Raw genomic sequence first — 20595 nt, 5'->3', positions numbered from 1 at the left:
TCACCCTGTCAGTTCTGTATATTTCAATGTTAAATATATGCTTAATATTTGATATTCTATGTCAACAGTGTGGTCTACCAGGATGGATTTTATGGGGCAGAAATATATGTAAGTCAAAGCCCAATGATATGCATTTATATTTCATTTCTGTGTAGTTGCAAGATTGATTTTTAAGCATTTCTTCTAATAATGACCAACTGGCCAAGACAGTAGTCTGGATTTGATGTTGAATTTTGAAGATAATCTCTTCCAATCTGTAATGAGAGCGATTTGAAACTGTTCTGTTTCTCTTCAGGGAGGATATGCAGCCTACAGATATGCACAGCCAGCTGGTACTGCTGCAGCTGCTTATAGTGACAGGTACGATATTTTCTCTTCCATGTCTGAAGCCTTCTTGAAAAAACGTTCTCACAGAACAAAACTGGTCGCATCATCTTATCCTGTTTCTTACTTTATCTGGTATGCTTTCATACCATCATCTGTATGCTCATATGAAAAAGAACATTTTCATACAATTCAAATCAAATCAAATCACTTTTATTGTCACATCACATGTGCAGGTACATTGGTACAGCACATGTGAGTGAAATTCTTGTGTGCGAGCTTCACAAGCAACAGAGTTGTGCAAAATACAATAATGTAAACAAGCAAAATACAAGAATGGCTACATCTGAAACTAATAAATATATAATAGTATATGCAAAAAAAAATTTCTGGATGTGTATACTAAATATTTTTCTGTGTGTGTGTGTGTGTGTGTATGTGTGTGTGTGTGTGTGTGTATACACATATTTTACAGATTAAATCGAGTAAACAATAAATAAAATATATAAAATATACAGAGTTGAATATGTGCAGAACAAGTGGCATTTATATACAGTATGGAGTGCATAATGTTAAAGTTCCAGTAGTGAAGCTGAGGTGTCTATGACGTGTTCAGCAGTCTGATGGCCTGATGGAAGAAGCTGTCTCTCAGTCTGCTGGTACGGGACCGGATGCTGCAGAACCTCCTTCCTGATGGAAGCAGTCTGAACAGTTTATGGCTGGGGTGACTGGAGTCCTTGATGATCCTCCCCGCTTTCCTCAGGCACCGCTTCCTGTAGATGTCTTGGAGGGAGGGAAGCTCACCTCCAATTATCCGTTCAGAGCACCGCACTACTCGCTGGAGAGCTTTGCGGTTGTAGGCGGTGCTGTTGCCATACCAGGTGGTGATGCATCCAGTGAGGATGCTCTCAATGGCACAGTGATAGAAGGTCCTGAGGATGCGGGGGCTCATGCCGAATCTTTTCAGTCTCCTGAGAAAGAAGAGGCGCTGCTGCGCCTTCTTCACTGTTTTGTTTGTGTGTACTGACCACGTAAGATCCTCAGCCAGATGTACGCCAAGGAACCGGAAGCTTCTCACTCTCTCCACAGCAGCGCCGTTGATGGTGATGGGGGTGTGTACTTCTCTGCACCTCCGGAAGTCCACTATCAACTCCTTTGTCTTTGCGATGTTGAGGGTGAGATGGTTGTCTTGACACCAGTGGGTCAATTCTATGGAGCCCTGTGAAAAACTAAGCATAGACCATGTTTCTTCTTCTATGGTTATGGTTTTCTGGATGCCTTTATCTCTCTTTTACAACATTGCTTGCGAGCACAGATCTCTTAAGGTCCTGCCAGAGACAACACCAAATGGTCCAAGGTCTGGACTTGGACTGGCTTTTGGCTCACAATTTTCAAGACTTTCTGAAATCTCATATACCGTGCTTATTTGTTTATTATTGTGGGATCTTTACCTACAACATAAAGTGTGTCTCGGGAACTGTTGTTGTGATTTGGCACTGTATAAATAAAACTGAACTGAACTGAAAATTAGATTACTCCTAATGTCTTAGAGTTCAGGATCCTGTGTTTTTCCTCAGGTTTGATGATTCCTGTAGAACGTGACTAGTGTTGTTTAATAATGAGGGTTTCCATACCTGTTCGACGTGAATAGTGCACTGTGCATGCAGTGGGAATGTCTATCACAGGACCGGGTTCCCACCCCTGGAGTCGAGCTGCTTGCACGTAATGTCGCCACTGTCATACACAGTAAAAGCTTATAAGCAATCATAAACCCAGCGTTTTTACTAAACATCAAACATGATGTCAGAAGTTGTGGTTTGGTCATGTGCTAAAAAGCTGCCAACAAAGCGGTAAGCTAAACGTTTTCTCAGCCCTTTAAAGACATAGCAAGCAAGCAGCTAACGTTGTTCAGCTATCGTAGCAAAGGCTATTAAACATCAATGACCATGTGGAAGGATTCTGTAGACCAGAATCATTGATGTTTAATGGAAACATTGCCAAGAAGTCGCCCGTGTACGAGCAAGAATACGATATATTCATGGCAGCATGAGAAAGCAACTACTGCATGACAGTGACTTAACCTTAAGCAAAGCAATTGAAATGAGCTAAATATTCGAATAGCAGCCCCAAACGACAGCAAAGGTGGATAGTTTCATCACAAAATAAGTGCGACACGATCAGAACAGAGTCCTGCACATGTAATAACTAACTGCAACAACTGTGGAGGTGGCGTTGAGATGCAAGCGCCCAGCAGTGATGAAGAAATGTTCTTTGTGAATGGGGTCAATATAGACACTGGGAATCCCTGTTTTCTGCATAGGAATGACGTATTCCCCACTGTGCATATCAATGAAAAACCAATAGAGCTGCCGTCAAATGTAATGTCATGCCCGCCGACTGAAACAAAACAGAAGACTCAGAAAACCAAACTGGTGGCATATGGAGGTGAGGAAATTCAAACAGCTGGCACAGCTACACTTTGACCCACTCTGCAGGCAAGGAATACCCGCTGTAATTCTTTGTAGTGAAATGGGTCAACGACATAATCATTGGTGGAAGAGATATGAAAGCATGAACAGTATCTCAGAAAGGAACTCGAGCATGTGAGGGAAGTGCAACTGAGACTGAACGCCCTGAAGTCCAAATTCCAACTTGAGGAAGTCTGTTATGTTGGCCATGTATTCACAAGCAAGGGCCTCAAGCCTGATCCAGCTAAGACCAAAGCAATTAATGAGATTTTCATACCAGAAAATGTCACAGCCCTACGGTGCTTCTTGGGGATGATCAACTTTTTAGGCAAGTTCTTTCCCAGAGTGACCTCTCAGCCCCATTTCATGAGCTAACACACAAAGACATTCAGTGGTGCTGGCTAAAGCAGCATCAAGATGCATTCAATGCTTTAACAAAGAGCCAGTCCAGCCACTCTCAGCTACTATGATGTGCAGAAACCCATCACACTTACTGTACGTGTGACGCCTCACAGTACCGGCTTGGAGCTTTATGAAGCGCCTTGAGGCGACTTTTGTTGTGATTTGGCGCTATATAAATAACATTGAATTGAATTGAATTGTGTGCCTTCAGGTGCTCCGACCGCCTGCTCCTCTTGTACACAGACTGAGATCCATGGATCAAGAAAGAGCTTCTTCCTGTTGTCTTTGCATGTTCCAAATTCAATGATTATATCTGTGGAAAGCAGATCTAAATCAAAACTTATCATCAACCATTAGTCACAATCCCACATATTCTAAATGAAACGATGGTTTCTACAGCCGACCTTTACATGGAGGAAATGGAAACTAAAGCTCTTGGCTTTGTCCAAAGGATAACACGCAGCCACTGGTACAGATATGTGGATGCCACCTTAGTCTGAATCAAAACCTTTCACCAAACATGTTAGCTCAGTGGATAGAAACATACAGTTCACCAAGGAAGATACAAAGGATAAAAGTTTGCTGTTTCTGGACTGTGCTGTGCGCACTGAGGATGGAAACCTCAGCATTGAAGTTTACTGGAAACCCACACACAGACCAGTACCTGTTGTTTGACTCCCACCACCATCTGGAACACAGATGTGGGGTGATCAAGGCCCTTGTTGTGGAAATTTTAACACTAACCTGCAACATACCCATCTTGGGGGGGTTTACCTTCAGCCCCATCCTTAAAACCTTCTCCCTCACAGAGAGAATTATGACCTTCAACTTCTGGCTCTTGGCGAAGGCGGTCACACTTTTCTCCTCTCCCTTTCCTTATCTTCCCTGCTTAGCTTCTTGTGTTCTTGTCTAGTCTAGTCTATTTTTTACTTTTCCCTGGAACACTCTCTCACAGTCTGTTCTCTAAAACCTAAAAGAGGAATTATGGATTTGATCAACTGGTCCCTGAATGCAATTGACACCAGCTTCTCAACGAGAAGCCGGGGATCGGGGGAGCCTGACTGTCCTGGAGGGACTTTCCCTGCCGGATACACGATGGACGGGTGGACGAACTGGAGGGTCGTGTACCTGGCGGGACTGTCAACAACAACAACAACAATCTTTATTTATAGAGCACATTTAAAAGCCTTGGGCATACCAAAGTGCTTTACATAAAACAATAAAAAATGTCGATCAAGGACATTGAAGATATCTACCTGTTCGGAACCATGATAACACGGTTCTTGCTGATCGGAGCTGGCTTGGCCCTGGCTTATCAAAGATTAAAGAAAGTGGAATCGGCTGTTCCAACCCCCACAAGGCTGCCCGCTGGGATTGAAACGATAGGACGAGGCGTGAGTTCTCAGAATGGGCTCATTGAACGCAGCACGGATAAGATCTTGGAGAAGCTCGAGGCTGCCGTGAACACTCAGAATAAGACCGCTGAGTGAAAATTGGATAACATCGTGGAGAAGCTCGCGGCTCTCCAACGGCAGATTGAGAGACCAGTGTCGAACAACAGCTTTGAAATTCACATGAGTTGTTCGCACTAAAGTAAAAACCATCATCACTTCATGCAGCTACCACTTCAGCGCCAGCTGTGGTCTCAAGGCTGGAGCTGAACAACAACACCCTGATAACGACTGTGCTTAGACTGTTCCTCCCCCATGCAAGGCCACCTGGGTTGGCTGGAAGACTGTTTACTTAGCCCGGCAGGGTGAAGGACACTGTCTCAGCTGAACTGAACACATACACTGATACACACTCATCCCCCTCCCTTTCCAAACGCCTTCTATGCCTGTCCCCTCCCGCGGCAGATGGCGGTCGACTGGACCAGCGCAGACATGCTGCAGGACCGGATGCCTTGTCTACACCGGCTCTCTCTCACCTTTACCCGCCCCTGTTGCTTGTCTTGTGTTTCTGTGGTGTATTGACAGTCATGTGCTTTTTGTGCTGGGGTGTTTTTTCTGTTCTCCCAGTACGAGCTCAGTCTGAGTGGAGTTTTTTTCTCCTCCTCTCACCTCATGTTATGTATTTTCGTTGTTTTTTCCTATCAGCCTACCTTCTCTGACTTGTCTTTCCAATGTGATATTTGTGTAAAGTTTGGTCAGAAGGTTCCTTTGAAAGTGTGCTTGCGCCGTAGCGTGCTGCCTGCTGTAACCCATAATTTTCTTCAGGATTAATAAAGTATTCTGATTCTGATTCTGATTCTGATTGGTTTCTGCTTGGCCGTCACCTAAAGATTTGCATCCCTGATGTAAAAGAAACACCAACCAGGGAGAAATGACAAACTGAACAACATCATCATTCCTTGTGTAACTGCTTTGTCAGAGAAACTCAGGAGAATTTGAGCATCCCAGTGCACCTCAGACTAAGCCACACCCTCAACCAAAACCGCCAAAATCATCTAAGCCACACAGTGTTTGCTGTGCAGTGCATCAAGAAGTGCTCAGAAAAATCAAAGGTCAAAAGTCACTCTTTCAGAGATGAAGGATGCAAGAAGGTTTGAAAGAGGAGTAAAAGATCCATGTCTGCTATGAACGCCCATCTTTGAACAGAAGGGGTGGCCTACAGCACCATCTATCAGCCACGTGTGGTGCAGTGTCAACACAGTCTAAAGATCCCTTCTCAGGCATTTGGCGCCTACAACCAGACCTCAGTTCACATGATTGGGTGGGGCAAGGTTTCACAATGGTTTCAACTGTAACTCTCAGTAATGGTAATATACCCACACCTTCTTTTCATTGGCTCATGTGATGACTTACCTGACTTAACCTTCACCTGGGGTTACATACCTGGTTTTTAGAAATGAAGAAGCCTCTTGGATGAGAGGTGAAAGAAATCCAGTTGGTATGTTCAAGCTCTGTAGATTAGATGACCTTGATGACTGAGAACCCACACAGACATGTTTCTGTAGCCTTTCTTCCCGTTCATGCTGGAGATCAAACAAATCCAATGCTGCCCTCCTGTTTAAAACATCAGTTTTGAGAGAAGCATAATTTTCATTACATGGCCTGCCAGCCTTTAGTGTGATTGATTAGTGAAAATGATTATAGATCTCAGTTAAAATAAGTGGCTCCAAGATATGATAATATATTATTAATTACTCTTTGACAGTTGAAGCTGAGAATGCTAACAATATTTCTGACTGAATTCCCAATCAGAAAAGACTGGTACACAATATAACACCAGTGAGAGTTGGAACTCCAGGTTTCACCTGGCCCGGCGAGTCAATTCAGCACTGCCTTAATGCAGCTAAGTGAAAGCTGCAACCCATTCCTAATTATTGCCGTTGTAAATAGACGGGTATTTATAAGGTTTAGCATTTTTCTTTGAGTACTTTAATCAGCACACACATGCAGTGCTTCAGTCTATGACTGTCGTGCACGCCGTTCTATACTGAGGCTTGTGTCTTTGAGCTCAGATACTTTTCCTGTCACATTTTAACAAACCAAGTGCATCAGAGCAACACTTTGACAGATGAGGGAGAATAACAAGCAAACAAAGCACGTCCCAGGTGGTGGCGGGCATGAGAGATAGGATAGAGTCCCAGCTAATACTGTTAATATCAAACTTTCATTTTTCACCTTCCATCTTTCAAATATGTTTATAGTCTTTGTTTTGCAGCAGTTGCTTAAGCAACTGTACATTTATACTGCATTTTAATAAAAGCTGATTCTTCCTACTTCCTTTTATGTAGTTACGGCAGAGTCTATGCAACCGCAGACCCCTATCACCACACCATTGGTCCTGCAGCCACATACAGTGTGGGCACTATGGTAAGTCTGCTCCCTGTTTCCTCACTGCTGATTACTGCACCATACTAGAATATTACAGTAGACTGATACAACATTCACACACTGTCTTTGAAATACACTGTATGACACCATACATATTATTGGAGATCGTTAAAAATGTGAATATTTATATGAACAAATAAACCAGTACATCAATAGCTCACATGAAGGTTTAAGAGTTTCAGAAGCTCTCCAACAAAAGCTTTTGTTTGTACTGAGTTCTGATTCTCTTGGAGGCTCACATTTCAGAAAACCAGAACCAGCTTTGTTTGTTTTGGAGAAATCAGTTGTTTTATTTGAACGCCACTTTCTTAGGTGAGAAAGTCTCTTTGTCTTTAGTCAGCTTCTCTCAAACTTCAAAGAGGCGGAGAAAACCAGACTTTCTTTGTTTTGTGTCAGTCAGTATGAACTACGCAGCACAGGCTTCAACAAGAGAGGGAAAAGGAGGAGAACACGAAGCTGAATGTGAGCTTCTGTTAGCTGCAGGTGTTTCTGCTGCTGCTCATAGATCAGACACTGAGTGCAGACAAAATCTAATACAGCAAACAAGATAATATATCTAACATAGCAAATATTATATTCTAATGAATCCACTCATTATGTGGTGGTTTCCACATAAAGAGGATCATATTAAACAATGAGATCATTTTGACGAGCAAGTTTTTTTCTATTCTTTTAGAAAATTTTAATTTTTGTGGGCAGGACTGGATTAGTACCTCTGTGTGTGGTTTACCAGAGTCATGACATTTCATTCAAATCCAGCAAATGTTCAATTTAAATAACAGACATGGCACAAGCAGTGAACTGGAAATGTCAGCAGGTCTTTTAGTTAGCTAGACAAATCAAGTGTTTTACCTTTCTTTATTTACCATACTAATAATAATAATAATAATAACGTATGTGTCACAGATTTTATATGTCAGTCTGAAACTGGTGAAGGAGCGAGGATACTCTCTCTCCTCAGATGAAACTGTGTGAAGTCTGACAAACAAGCTCCATCTAGAATAACACAGATCTCAAATACTGTCAGAAAAATAGAAACATGAGCTTCATCTGTGTTTCTGCTTCATCAGCTAAAGCCGAGTTTATCAATGCTGTCATGCAGTAAGCTGTTGTAACCATACTGCTTTCTATCCACAAATATAGAATAAAATGATCTCTTGGACAAATCATGGGTACACCACAGTGACAGCATTGAGATTTGTAGCATTGGCCGACATCAGGTTCAGTTTTCTTTAGTCTTTATTCAGCTTTCTGCAGGTGACTGACCTCCAGCTTGTTAATGATGGTGTGAATCTCTTCATGACATGAATTCTTCACGTTGATATGTTTCTGCTCTTTTTCAAACTTTTGACTGTTTATTTGGGTTGTTTTTGTTTGTTTGTTTGTTTGTTTAACTGCATTGTAAGCACATCACATCGATCTTAATGAATGAAAAAACTCACAGATGTGATGAAAGTGGTTTTGAGCAGCATCACCTGTCAGGTTGTTACCGTTTTGTATCTAACACTGAAGACGAGCCTCTGTGTTTGTTTGTTTGTTTGTTTGTTTGTTTGTTTGTTTGTTTGTTTGTTTGTTTGTTTGTTTGTTTGTTTGTTTGTTTGTTTGTTTGTTTGTTTGTTTGTTTGTTTGTCTACTAGTTGGATGATGTTTTATAAATGGTTGTGAGCACTCTGTGTTTGTTGGTGCTGGTGCATTTCATGTTTGCCTTCATTAGTCATTAACTATAAATATTCTTCAGTGCTCATCTTTTTGAAGGCTACTCTGCACTGCAGAAGGACGATGCTTCTTTGTGACGTTTGTGTCCTGCATCAGCATATTTTAAACCTCTGATTAGGCCAACAGTAGATTTAAACTGATAAGATGGTCAAAAAAAGCAGCTAAATACATTTTTATACAAATGAGCTTTTGATAAATTTTTTCACTGTTTTATATTATTTTATGTGTGTTGGTATTTCTGGTTTTATTGTGAGGCACTTTGTGATTTTTATCTGTGAAATGTGCTATATAAATAAATGTTCCTTACTTACTCAAAAAGTAACATTGGAATCAATATTTTACAGTAAGGTAACATCAGTTTTGATTTATACATTGTTTCCTAACTCTATAAGACAAATTATGACAAATAATCCAAATAAATGTGTCAAATTTATTAAAAAATAGAAACAAGTGGGTCAAAGATCAACTGGGAAAGTGCTAATGAGGGCACATTTATGACCCATTAACAATATTTGACAGCTGTGTCCTTGCTGTTAAATTACAATAACATTATAAATGAGTTTAAAGAAATAAATCTCTCACACTGAGCTCCCCCTCTGTGGCGTTATTTTTGTGCCACTATTCTGAGCACACGTAAAAAAAAAAATTGCAGGTGCAAGTGTTGCATTTTGAGGAGAAATTTATTTTGAGTAAAGAAAAGCTCAATTTGAATGAACAAAATTCATTGCTACGTGCAAGAAATGTATTTCTGTCTTTGCTATTATCCACACACACAAAAAAAAATCTGATTGGCTGTTTTGGTCTCCAATCAGCTCGAAATGACGAAATGCAATATCGCAGAATGCATTTCGTCCAAAACTCAAACGAGGCAGTGGCGGAGTAACACAGAGTGGCAGAGTTTGAAATATTACTCTTTCTGGGGATATTTGAAGTTGACACAGAAACATTCTCGCATGAAAATATCTTAAAAGTTTATTTTGTGACACAGACAGAGTAATATTTCAAACTCCGCCCCTCTGTGTATATAACGGTGTAGAGAAAGAGAGCGCGAGCAACACACTGCGAGCGAGCGCAAATGCAAAAACTGAGCGAGAGGGGCTGCTGTTGTGTGTGTGTGTGTGTGTGTGTGTGTGTGTGTGTGTGTGTGTGTGTGTGTGTGTGTGTGTGTGTGTGTGTGTGTGTGTGTGTGGATAATAGCAAACACTGAAATACAGTTTTTGCACGCAGCAATGAATTTTTTTCACTCAAATTCAGCTTTTCTTCACTCAAAATAAATTTCTCCTCAAAATGCAACACTTGCATATGCAAATGTTTTTACGTGCGCTCAGAATAGTGGCACAAAAATAACGCCATACCCCTCTAACTAAATCTACAGTGTTGTCAGTTTGAATGAATAGATCTGATCCAAACTATTGGAGGCTACTGAACAAATGTCCTGCAGTAATAGTTTTTTGTGATATCATAGTTCAGTATTATAGACATATACGCTGTAAGTACTTTTTCCACAGGAATCCAGGGCCCATTACACAAACCTCAGAGCCTACGACAAATGTTTACAGTTTTTCTCAGTCGCTTTGGTGCTGTTCTCACATCACTATTAACATTTGTACAGCAGTTAGTGTATTTCTCAAAACAATTGGTGCAAACTGCAAAACCTAGTGGATAACCTGCAAAAGTGTGTATGACTGTGTACGTGACAAATAAAAAAAAATTTGAATTTGAAAAGCAGGTCACTTGCTCAAAATCGATAATCCATTCCTGAAAAGCAAGTATTCATGTCAATGAAGCTGCCAGTGTCACCAAAATGTGAAGTCGTGACACCATCTTGATGAACAACATGACAAATAGCTTTGTCATGTTGTCATTATGAGTATTCAGTATTCTCTCAGTGTTTTCCAAGAAAAGGTCAGAACTCGGTGACACTACCTGAAAATGCTCAAGACAGCACTATATACTTTTTGTACTGACATCCCTGTAGTTAGGGAAGTAAGTGAGTACAAGACACTGAATACGCGTGTTTCACATTTTTATTGTGCCAAAGAAAACTCTACAGTCACTTATTTAGAATAAACATGAGAAACATCGTTTTGGTCGAGCTGTGCACAAATGTGAACAATACAACGGTGCACATTGTAACTGAACACACATGAATCACTCTGGCACATCCAGATGTTCCTGTCTGTCTGGCCACATATTTTCATCTACATCACAACAGATATAATTCCTTGCAATGCAGCGAGGAAAGTATCTCCTGGAGTGGCGACTCCACCCTCTGCATTACTCTGCTGTGGTGTCGTCACATGCATCCATGGCTGCTAGCAGGGCCATTTGCACATGTGAATGCTGGTCATAAACCTCCCACCTCCAGGCACAGAAAAACTTCTCTATCTGATTAAGGAGTGGGGAGTAGGGAGGCAGATATTCAACCAGCGTTCTGTCATCTCAAACCACTGTGTGACCATGTGTGAGTGTTGAAAAGTGACATTATTCCAAACAACAACATACTTGTTGAGTTGGCCTCCACCCCACTCATTCTCAGGGACTATGTCCCAGTGAAGAGTGTCTAAAAGAGTCAGGAGATGTTGTGTATTGTATGGAGGGGAATATGGGTGAGGATGCCATTGTCTGAGATGGCTGCACACATTGTAACATTCACTCCGTGGGACATCAGTGGTTGCTCTCTGTCCAGTGTGATTTCTTCCACGCCATCTGCCTTTGGCCAGACTGAACCCGCCTCATCAACGTACGAATGTGTGCAGTGGTTCTCTGGCTTCCAGCTCCACGCTTTAGAGAGAGAAATGTAACAACATTTCCTGTGTAACATAATGCATTTTGTATGTTCTGTGAGTATATACACAGAATTGCTTTTCTACTGCATGAAACTACACAGAGTAAAACAGTTTACAGTGCTGAACATTAGAGTATACATACAAGACGTGTTTTACCCGTACATCTCCTTCAGTCTTTCACTGTTGGGTTCAAATGCACTTTGTACAATTGTTTCGTGCACATTTCTTTTCTCTTGAGCACTCTGTGAATTGTTGTAATTGACACAGATCCAATATTGCCAAACACATCGTTATCCTCTATGACAGCGCTTTGAATTTCTTTCAACTGTCTTGCATTGTTTGCAGTCATCGTTACACAAATGGCTTCCTCTTGCTGCAGGGTAAAAAGGGCCCCTCTTCCACCTCTGCGAGGTTGTCTTTCAGTCCTTTGTGGTGCAGATTACAGCAAAATTACAGTAATATACACTAAACATGAGATATTATGTCCAGTACTATACATACCTGTTCTCCCTACGAAATGTTTGAACGATTGAGTTCACAGTGGTTCTTCCAACATTTGGTCGCACCCTCCGACCAGCCTCATCCATTGTGAGGCCGTGATTGACAACATGGACAACAAGTGTTGCCCTACTTTCATTAGGGATCTGCGTATGTGTTTGGCGTCTTCTCCCTCTTCCCCGGGTCAGCATCGTGGAAGAGGGGTGAGGATGCAGGGGGGACAAACTCCCTGCATCCTCACCCATCTTCCACGATGCTGACCTTCCATTTCTGTGTCACAGAATTGTAGAAATGGTACACACCATGTCCTGCTCGGTTCATATATGCTTGCCAATTGAGGGTTCATGGGATTGATCCATGAGTAACTGTGAACAAGTGGCCTGTCATTGGTTACAACTAATACTTCCCACATCCCCTCGTCAGTGGGAGAAATTGGTGGATTTCAGGGACTTTCCAGGAGAAAATAATAACAAAAGGTATCAAATTTGAAAATTAATTCAACAATTTTGTAAGTAAGAGACTCAAGCAATGAAATGAAGACTATTAGTTTTATTGGGAACGACTATTCAGCATCCAAGAGTAGAGTTCATTTGTTGTCGACAGCAGAGAACTGTATGAAAGCAACTGATACATGTCCAAGAGCATTTGCAGTTTGTTCAGAGGAAGGAGACACTATGATGTGCACAAATGACTAAATGTTGTGGAGGTTGCACTAAAGGTTTTGAGAATTTTCATTCTGAGCTGAGAAAAGCACCAAAGCGACTGAGAAAACCTGTAATGTTTCATGGACTGTCTCAGCGTTTGCTTGGCACTTTGATATTTTTGAGTTTACACAGCAAATCATGTTACAAACAGCAATAAATATATGAAGTATGACCATACAGTAATCATGCCGTAACCCCAGCCGGTCACAGCAGAACAGGAAGAAATCTCTGACCCCTCTAAACCTGCTTCCTGTTACAGTTTTTCTCAGTCGCTTTGGTGCGTTTCTCAGATCAGAATTGAAATTCTCATAACTATTAGTTCAACCTCCACAACACTCAGTCATTTGTGCACATCATAGTAGCAATTTCTCCTCTCTCTGAACAAACTGCAAATGATTTTGGACATGAATCAGTTGCTTCCATACATTTCCCTGCTGCTTTCTGACATTTCCATTTGCTTATGTCATGTCAGTCAAAAGTAATCATACCTATGGATGCTGAATAGTCGTTCCCAATAAAACTAATAGTCATACATCCATTGCTTGAGTCATCACACACAAAATTGTTGAACTAGTTATCACATGCCAAATATTGGCCATCTGTCAAGCAAATCCTATACCTTTCTGTATCATTGTTCCTGGAAATGTCTCCGAAATTGAACAATTGATCTCGGGTGAATTACAGCTGTCACTCATGAGGAGGCGTGTGAAAGTTTAGTTGTAACCAATGACAAACAACTTGTTCACTGTCAATTATGGATGAATCCTGTGAATCCCCAATTGGCAAGCATATATAAACTGCGCAGGAGCTAGTGTGTACCATTTCTACACTTCTGTGACACAAAACGGAAGGTCAGCATCGTGGAAGAGGGGTGAGGATGCAGGGAGGAAGGGGAAGGGGAAGAGGGAGAAGAGGCAGATATAGGCGGATTCCCAATGAAATAAGGGCTACAATTGTGGACCATGTTGTCAATCACGGCCTCACCATGGAGGAGGCTGGTCGAAGGGTGCAACCCAATATTGGAAGAACTACTGTCAGTTCAATCATTCAAACATTCCGTAGGAAAAACAGGTATGCAAACAGTAATACACTGTACTGTACTGTGCCATCTCAGACACATCACATGTTACTGTACTGTATTTGCAATTTCACAAAAAGTTCACTCTGCACCACATAGGATTGTAAGACAACCTCGCGGAGGCGGAAGAGGGCCCCTTCTTACCCCACAGCAAGAAGAAGCCATTTGTGCACTGGTCATTGCAAACAATGCAATAAAGCTGAGAGACATACAAAGCGCTGTCATAGAGAATTACACGGTATTTGGCAATATTGAATCTGTTTCAATTTCAACAATTGACAGAGTACTCAAGACAAATGAAATCCACATGAGCAAATGGCCCTGCTAGCAGCCATGGATGCAGCATGTGACGACATCACAGCAGGGTCCTGCAGAGGATGGATTCGCCACTCCAGGAGATACTTTCCTCGCTGCATTGCGAGGGATAACATCTGTTGTGATGTAGATGAAAATATGTGGCCAGACAGACAGGAACGTCTGGATGTGCCAGAATGATTTACTGTACTGTTACATGTGCTGTTTATTGTTCACATTAGTGCACAGCTCTACCAAATGAGTGATTTTATGTTTACATGTATTCTACAGTGCACAAGTGACTGTAGCATATTTTTCTTTTGCACAATTCTGTAGGATTACAAACATTTCTACACAATGGAAATGTGAAACGTACGTATTCAGTGTCTCAGTTACTCCCAAGACTCCTATAACATCTACAGTGACTTTACTGCACATTTCAGATGGCTGTACAGGTAGGCCATAGTGCTGTCGTCAGCATTTTCAGGTGTCACCAATTGTTTTTGCAATGGGAAACACTGAGATTATAAACTGTCACAGTGGAAACATGACAATGCCATTTGACTATCTTGTTCATAAAGATGGTGTCAAGACTTTTCATTTTGATGGCACTGACAGTTTCATTGACATGGATACTTGCTTTTGAGGTATGGATAATCAATTCTGTGCATGTGACGTGCTTTTGCAGGCTATCCACTAGGTTTTGCAGTTTGCACTAATTGTTTTGGGAAATGCACTAACTGCTGTGCAAATGTTAATGGTGTTCTGAGAAAGGCACCAAAGCGACTGAGAAAAACTGTAAAAGGGAGTTTTTTCTTCCCACTGTTGCCAAAGCGGTTGCTCATAGAGGATTGTTGGAGTTTTCTCTGTTTTCTTTGTATTATTGTAGGGTTTTTACCTTACATTATACCATAACTTTAGGAAACTGCTGTTGTGATTCAGAGCTATGAAAATAAAATTGAATCGAATGTGTAATCTGTGTATCTGTCAGCTTAATGCAGAAAATTATCAATTATCACAATCCAAACAATAAATATAATTTTTCACATAATATACCTTTTAAAGTTACAGTGTATATAAATGTTTTTCACAAATTTACTATGGACAAAACAGGGAAACAAGACAAATGGACAGACAGATGATAGATAGATAGACAGACAGACAGACAGACAGACAGACAGACAGACAGACAGACAGACAGACAGACAGACAGACAGACAGACAGACAGACAGATAGATAGACAGATAGATAGATAGATAGATAGATAGATAGATAGATAGATAGATAGATAGATAGATAGATAGATAGATAGATAGATAGATAGATAGATAGATAGATAGATAGATAGATAGATAGATAGATAGATAGATAGATAGATAGATAGATAGATAGATAGATAGATAATGATTCTTTACTGAATACTGATTGGAGCTTTTCATCTTTGATGTTGCAGGCTAGCCTTTACAGAGGAGGGTGCAGTCGCTTCACTCCCTACTAGAAAAGAGGGAGACAGGCCCCCCTTTCCTTTGCCGCAGACATAAAAAGCAAAAACTCAAATCAGCTAAAAACAGCTTTCACCCCCTTCGTGAAAAACTCACAGCAAGATGCTTCCAGGTGGCAGATGTAACTCTGACATGCAAGAATTCTCTTAAAACTGCTTCCCTGTTTACGGACTGTAAACATTTACTGATGTCATTTATTGATGTACTGTACTTATTGTTGTAAATAACAATGTGTTGATTTGAATGTTTGGATTGAAAAAGTTGAACAAAGACAGTTTTAGCCGATGTGGACCGAGCCGACCAAAAACTAGACTTTAATGAAATTCAAAGAAACTTTTGTTTTGCCCTGTGACTCGGCTCCTTTGAAGTGGCCTTTGGTGCCAGTTTAAATCTGTTTACCTAGACTCCTATATACTCCTATATCCATATGTTCATTGCTGTGCAAAAGTCTTGAGCCATCCCTCTTTTCTTTCTGTTGTGCTTCCAAGGAGCCAGCCTTTTTTTTTTTGGTTTTTAAAGTGGTCCTGAGCTAATTCTCCAGGCGTTCTCAAGACCTTTCAAAGTTTTTCTTTGAGCTGCTTTTTCACATATTTTCAGTCCAGTTCTTGTACCTTGACCATTTTCAGAGAAATTGTTTGTTTAAAGTCTCAGTACTCAGGGTTAGGGTTAGGCTGCTGAGTGATTGTGTGTTTTTGCTGTCAGTGACTGATTGTAAACAGAAGTTGAGCCTGCAGACTCCACCTGTAGGTAACCACTGTTAGACATGAGGCACGTATAAAGGTTACTGGATGGGAAGCGTCTTGTCTCACTGCAGCTCAGACTGACTGTAATCTTTCTCAAACAGACTGGCAAAGATAAATTCAGAGGAAAACTCTTGTAAATTCAGACAGATGCACATGTTGTAACTAGCCTCAGTCAGTCTGCTTTAGTGGGCTCAAATACTGAAACAAGCAACGTTTTTTGGCAAACAGTTTACTGTAAATTGCATTAAATGTAACCCAGGAAAGCTTGTCTCCTTTTGCACCCGCTGTGTGTGTGTGTGTGATAATATTTATGTATTTAGAGTGAGGGGGGTGGCTTCGGGTGGGTGGCTGAAGGCTGTGACCACAGTGCCCAAACTTTGGCTCTGTCTATTTATTTAAAGCATTTAGTGCCAAGCCTGACTTACACTGCATACTCAGTGCAGAGCTGAACTGGACTAAACAGAGGATCTTAATAGAAAGGTGTAAGATTAAATGTAATATTTAATGTCTAAATGTATAATATGTTAGGATTAGTTAAATTAATATGTGCAGTATTCACAGTCTCGTGCTTTTATCTTCAGACACTCTCAGTCAAATACAAAGATACAAACAGTTTAATATGCCAGAATTAAATTTCCCATCCATTTAGCACTATGTGACCAGCTGGGCCACTTAACTTTAATATTTACTGTGAAAAATGCTGACAGTTTCAAGAAAGACAGAAAAAATATGACACTACAGTAGATTCCTAAGGAACAGCAGCACAACGATGCAAGTGGCAACAGATTTTCAATGTATTACAGTAAATTGCTGCAGTATCACAATGTTTGCTTGAACCAGTTCAACTGAAAACTGATAGCAAACTGATATCATCTTATTGTCACTGCTTTCCTGTTTATGGCCATCTCGATGCACTCAGACCTGGTCCCTGCCATTAAACCAACCATGTCAAAGGTTGGGATTTTGTTAGTTGATTACTCACTTTTACAATAATTTTGGTCACACAGCAGTCTCCAACCACCGTTCATTTAAGTCACTCAAACATAACACAGTTTGACAGGCGCAAAACTGTATTTTTGTGCCAACCAGGTGATTTCCAAGAGCTATTAGCTGAAATCTTAGCATATGTTGACATGGTGTGTCGAAATATTTGAGGAAACTGGACAAATAGAGGACAAAAAAAGACATGGCAGACCTAAAAAAATGTTATAATAGATGAACAGTGTCATGTCCTTCAGAAATAGCAACGCAAAAGCAAAGGCTTGACACAGGACCTGAGAAATGATCAGCTGATCCATGTACTATTCTCTGAAGGCTCGTCAGAATTAGGGTGGGTGCTTTTCAGTGGCAGCCATTTTTAAGAAAGGAACCAGCGAGAAAAGGCTGAGATATACCAAATTATACAGGAACTAGACTGAAAATCAGCAGCAGCAGGAATGATTAACCCAGACAACCTCAACAATGTTTCAGCAGTCTGGGACAATCTTGACAGAGAATGGAACAAAAGGCAGCAAACACCTACTGAAGAGCTTTGAATGTCCTGTAAGAGGCCTGGAGAACTTAAAGAAGTTACAATGTTACTGTGTGTATGTTGAATGTAACAACAACATTTTCCCAGGACTCCTGTGAAAAACCAAATACACCCCATGATTCAACAGCCTGTAGAATCTCCTTTAGCAGCAAGAGCTGGTTATTTTGTTTCTGTATGTCTTTACAAGTAAATCACTTTGTTGTGGAGGAATTTTGACCCACTGTTCTTCATGATGTTGCTTCAGTTCATTGAGGTTTGTGGGCATTCATTAACGGACAGCTCTCTTAAAGTCCAGCAATAGTATTTTAAGTTCTGTCGAGGTCTGGGGATTGCAACAGTTTTTTTTTCATTTCATTAACTCTTTGCAACTGTTGCACAACCCACTTTAAGTATTAGCTGTTGCAGAGATGCCTTAGCTTTGACCCTAGAATGCTGATACACTTCATCACTTTGTTTCAGAAGTCTTGTAGTTTGTTCAGATGAAACTCTGCACACCCAAACCACACTGTTGTTTTTAGAGAGAAGAGACTTTCTTCTGCTAACTAGGACAAACAACCAATACAGGGAGTGCAGAATTATTAGGCAAATGAGTATTTTGTCCACATCATCCTCTTCATGCATGTTGTCTTACTCCAAGCTGTATAGGCTCGAAAGCCTACTACCAATTAAGCATATTAGGTGATGTGCATCTCTGTGATGAGAAGGGGTGTGGTCTAATGACATCAACACCCTATATCAGGTGTGCATAATTATTAGGCAACGTCCTTTCCTTTGGCAAAATGGGTCAAAAGAAGGACTTGACAGGCTCAGAAAAGTCAAAAATAGTGAGATATCTTGCAGAGGGATGCAGCAGTCTCAAAATTGCAAAGCTTCTGAAGCGTGATCATCGAACAATCAAGCGTTTCATTCAAAATAGTCAACAGGGTCGCAAGAAGCGTGTGGAAAAACCAAGGCACAAAATAACTGCCCATGAACTGAGAAAAGTCAAGTCTGCAGCTGCCAAGATGCCACTTGCCACCAGTTTGGCCATATTTCAGAGCTGCAACATCACTGGAGTGCCCAAAAGCACAAGGTGTGCAATACTCAGAGACATGGCCAAGGTAAGAAAGGCTGAAAGACGACCACCACTGAACAAGACACACAAGCTGAAACGTCAAGACTGGGCCAAGAAATATCTCAAGACTGGTTTTTCTAAGGTTTTATGGACTGATGAAATGAGAGGGAGTCTTGATGGGCCAGATGGATGGGCCCGTGGCTGGATTGGTAAAGGGCAGAGAGCTCCAGTCCCACTCAGACGCCAGCAAGGTGGAGGTGGAGTACTGGTTTGGGCTGGTATCATCAAAGATGAGTTTGTGGGGCCTTTTCGGGTTGAGGATGGAGTCAAGCTCAACTCCCAGTCCTACTGCCAGTTTCTGGAAGACACCTTCTTCAAGCAGTGGTACAGGAAGAAGTCTGCATCCTTCAAGAAAAACATGATTTTCATGCAGGACAATGCTCCATCACACGTGTCCAAGTACTCCACAGCGTGGCTGCAAGAAAGGGTATAAAAGAAGAAAAACTAATGACATGGCCACCTTGTTCACCTGATCTGAACCCCATTGAGAACCTGTGGTCCATCATCAAATGTGAGATTTACAAGGAGGGAAAACAGTACACCTCTCTGAACAGTGTCTGGGAGGCTGTGGTTGCTGCTGCACGCAATGTTGATGGTGAACAGATCAAAACACTGACAGAATCCATGGATGGCAGGCTTTTGAGTGTCCTTGCAAAGAAAGGTGGCTATATTGGTCGCTGATTTGTTTTTGTTTTGTTTTTGAATGTCAGAAATGTATATTTGTGAATGTGGAGATGTTATATTGGTGTCACTGGTAGAAATAAATCATTGAAATGGGTATATATTTGTTTTTTGTTAAGTTGCCTAATAATTCTGCACAGTAATAGTCACCTGCACACACAGATATCCCCCTAAAATAGCTCAAACTAAAAACAAACTAAAAACTACTTCCAAAAACATTCAGCTTTGATATTAATGAGTTTTTCGGGTTCATTGGGAACATGGTTGTTGTTCAATAATAAAATTATTCCTCAAAAATACAACTTGCCTAATAATTCTGCACTCCCTGTACTTGGTCTTTTTCTAATCTTGAACTTTACAGGCCTGAGTTACCACGTTACATGTTAGAGTTTGAGAAGTGGGTTTTATGCAGTTTCTCTCAGCACTCTGAACTTGGGGTGAATTTGCTGAGACACCCACTGCCTGAAAGACTGTGGCATTACGTTAACACACCTGAAAGCTCCAAACCAGCAAACTGCTAAAACTTTTATATATGTTCACATTTGCTGAGGTCTTGTCCAGTTCCCGTCCATGAACAGGAGTTTAGTTTCATATTGACTTAGATGGACTCAAACCTGACCCTCGCTTGTCCCTGCCCCTCAAGGAGCTGAAACTGCATCAGAAATGCTAAAAGAAAGTGTTGCATTATGAAACCTGAAAGGTGAGTGGAAGAGTGGGATATTTTTTTATCTAAACTCAGCATGAATTGATTTTCTAACACAGTATGGAGGAAGAGCTGTGTCAACCATTGCAAAATGAGAACCGTTCAGTCTACTGATCATTGCCAGGGTACCCAGGAGGTCGGAGGTATCCCATTGCTGCTGAATGTCTCTAATAGACAAGTGTATAACAAAAAGCTTATATACCAATAC

General features: G+C 41.0%; 1 protein-coding gene across 13 annotated transcripts in view; it reads left to right on the top strand.

Moving 5' to 3' along the window:
- rbfox3a (RNA binding fox-1 homolog 3a) overlaps nt 1–20595 on the top strand; it is a 589353-nt gene that overhangs the window by 555197 nt on the left and 13561 nt on the right. For 9 of the 13 annotated variants that reach the window (XM_026177475.1, XM_026177474.1, XM_026177473.1 and 6 more), the window contains 3 exons: nt 69–108; nt 296–360; nt 6934–8391. In XM_026177475.1, the coding sequence (XP_026033260.1) occupies nt 69–108; nt 296–360; nt 6934–7060 (232 nt within the window). In that variant the 3' untranslated portion in view covers nt 7061–8391. Of the gene's footprint in view, nt 1–68; nt 109–295; nt 361–6933; nt 8392–15566; nt 18100–20595 lie in introns of those variants that run through there. The other 4 variants (XM_026177476.1, XM_026177480.1, XM_026177486.1 and 1 more) reach the window with 2 other exon arrangements.

This window comes from Astatotilapia calliptera, chromosome 8 (assembly GCF_900246225.1).
Source record: "Astatotilapia calliptera chromosome 8, fAstCal1.2, whole genome shotgun sequence".
NCBI lineage: Eukaryota > Metazoa > Chordata > Actinopteri > Cichliformes > Cichlidae > Astatotilapia > Astatotilapia calliptera.
Note: the sequence above shows the minus strand (reverse complement) of the source record. Positions and strands in the feature narration are given on the sequence as shown.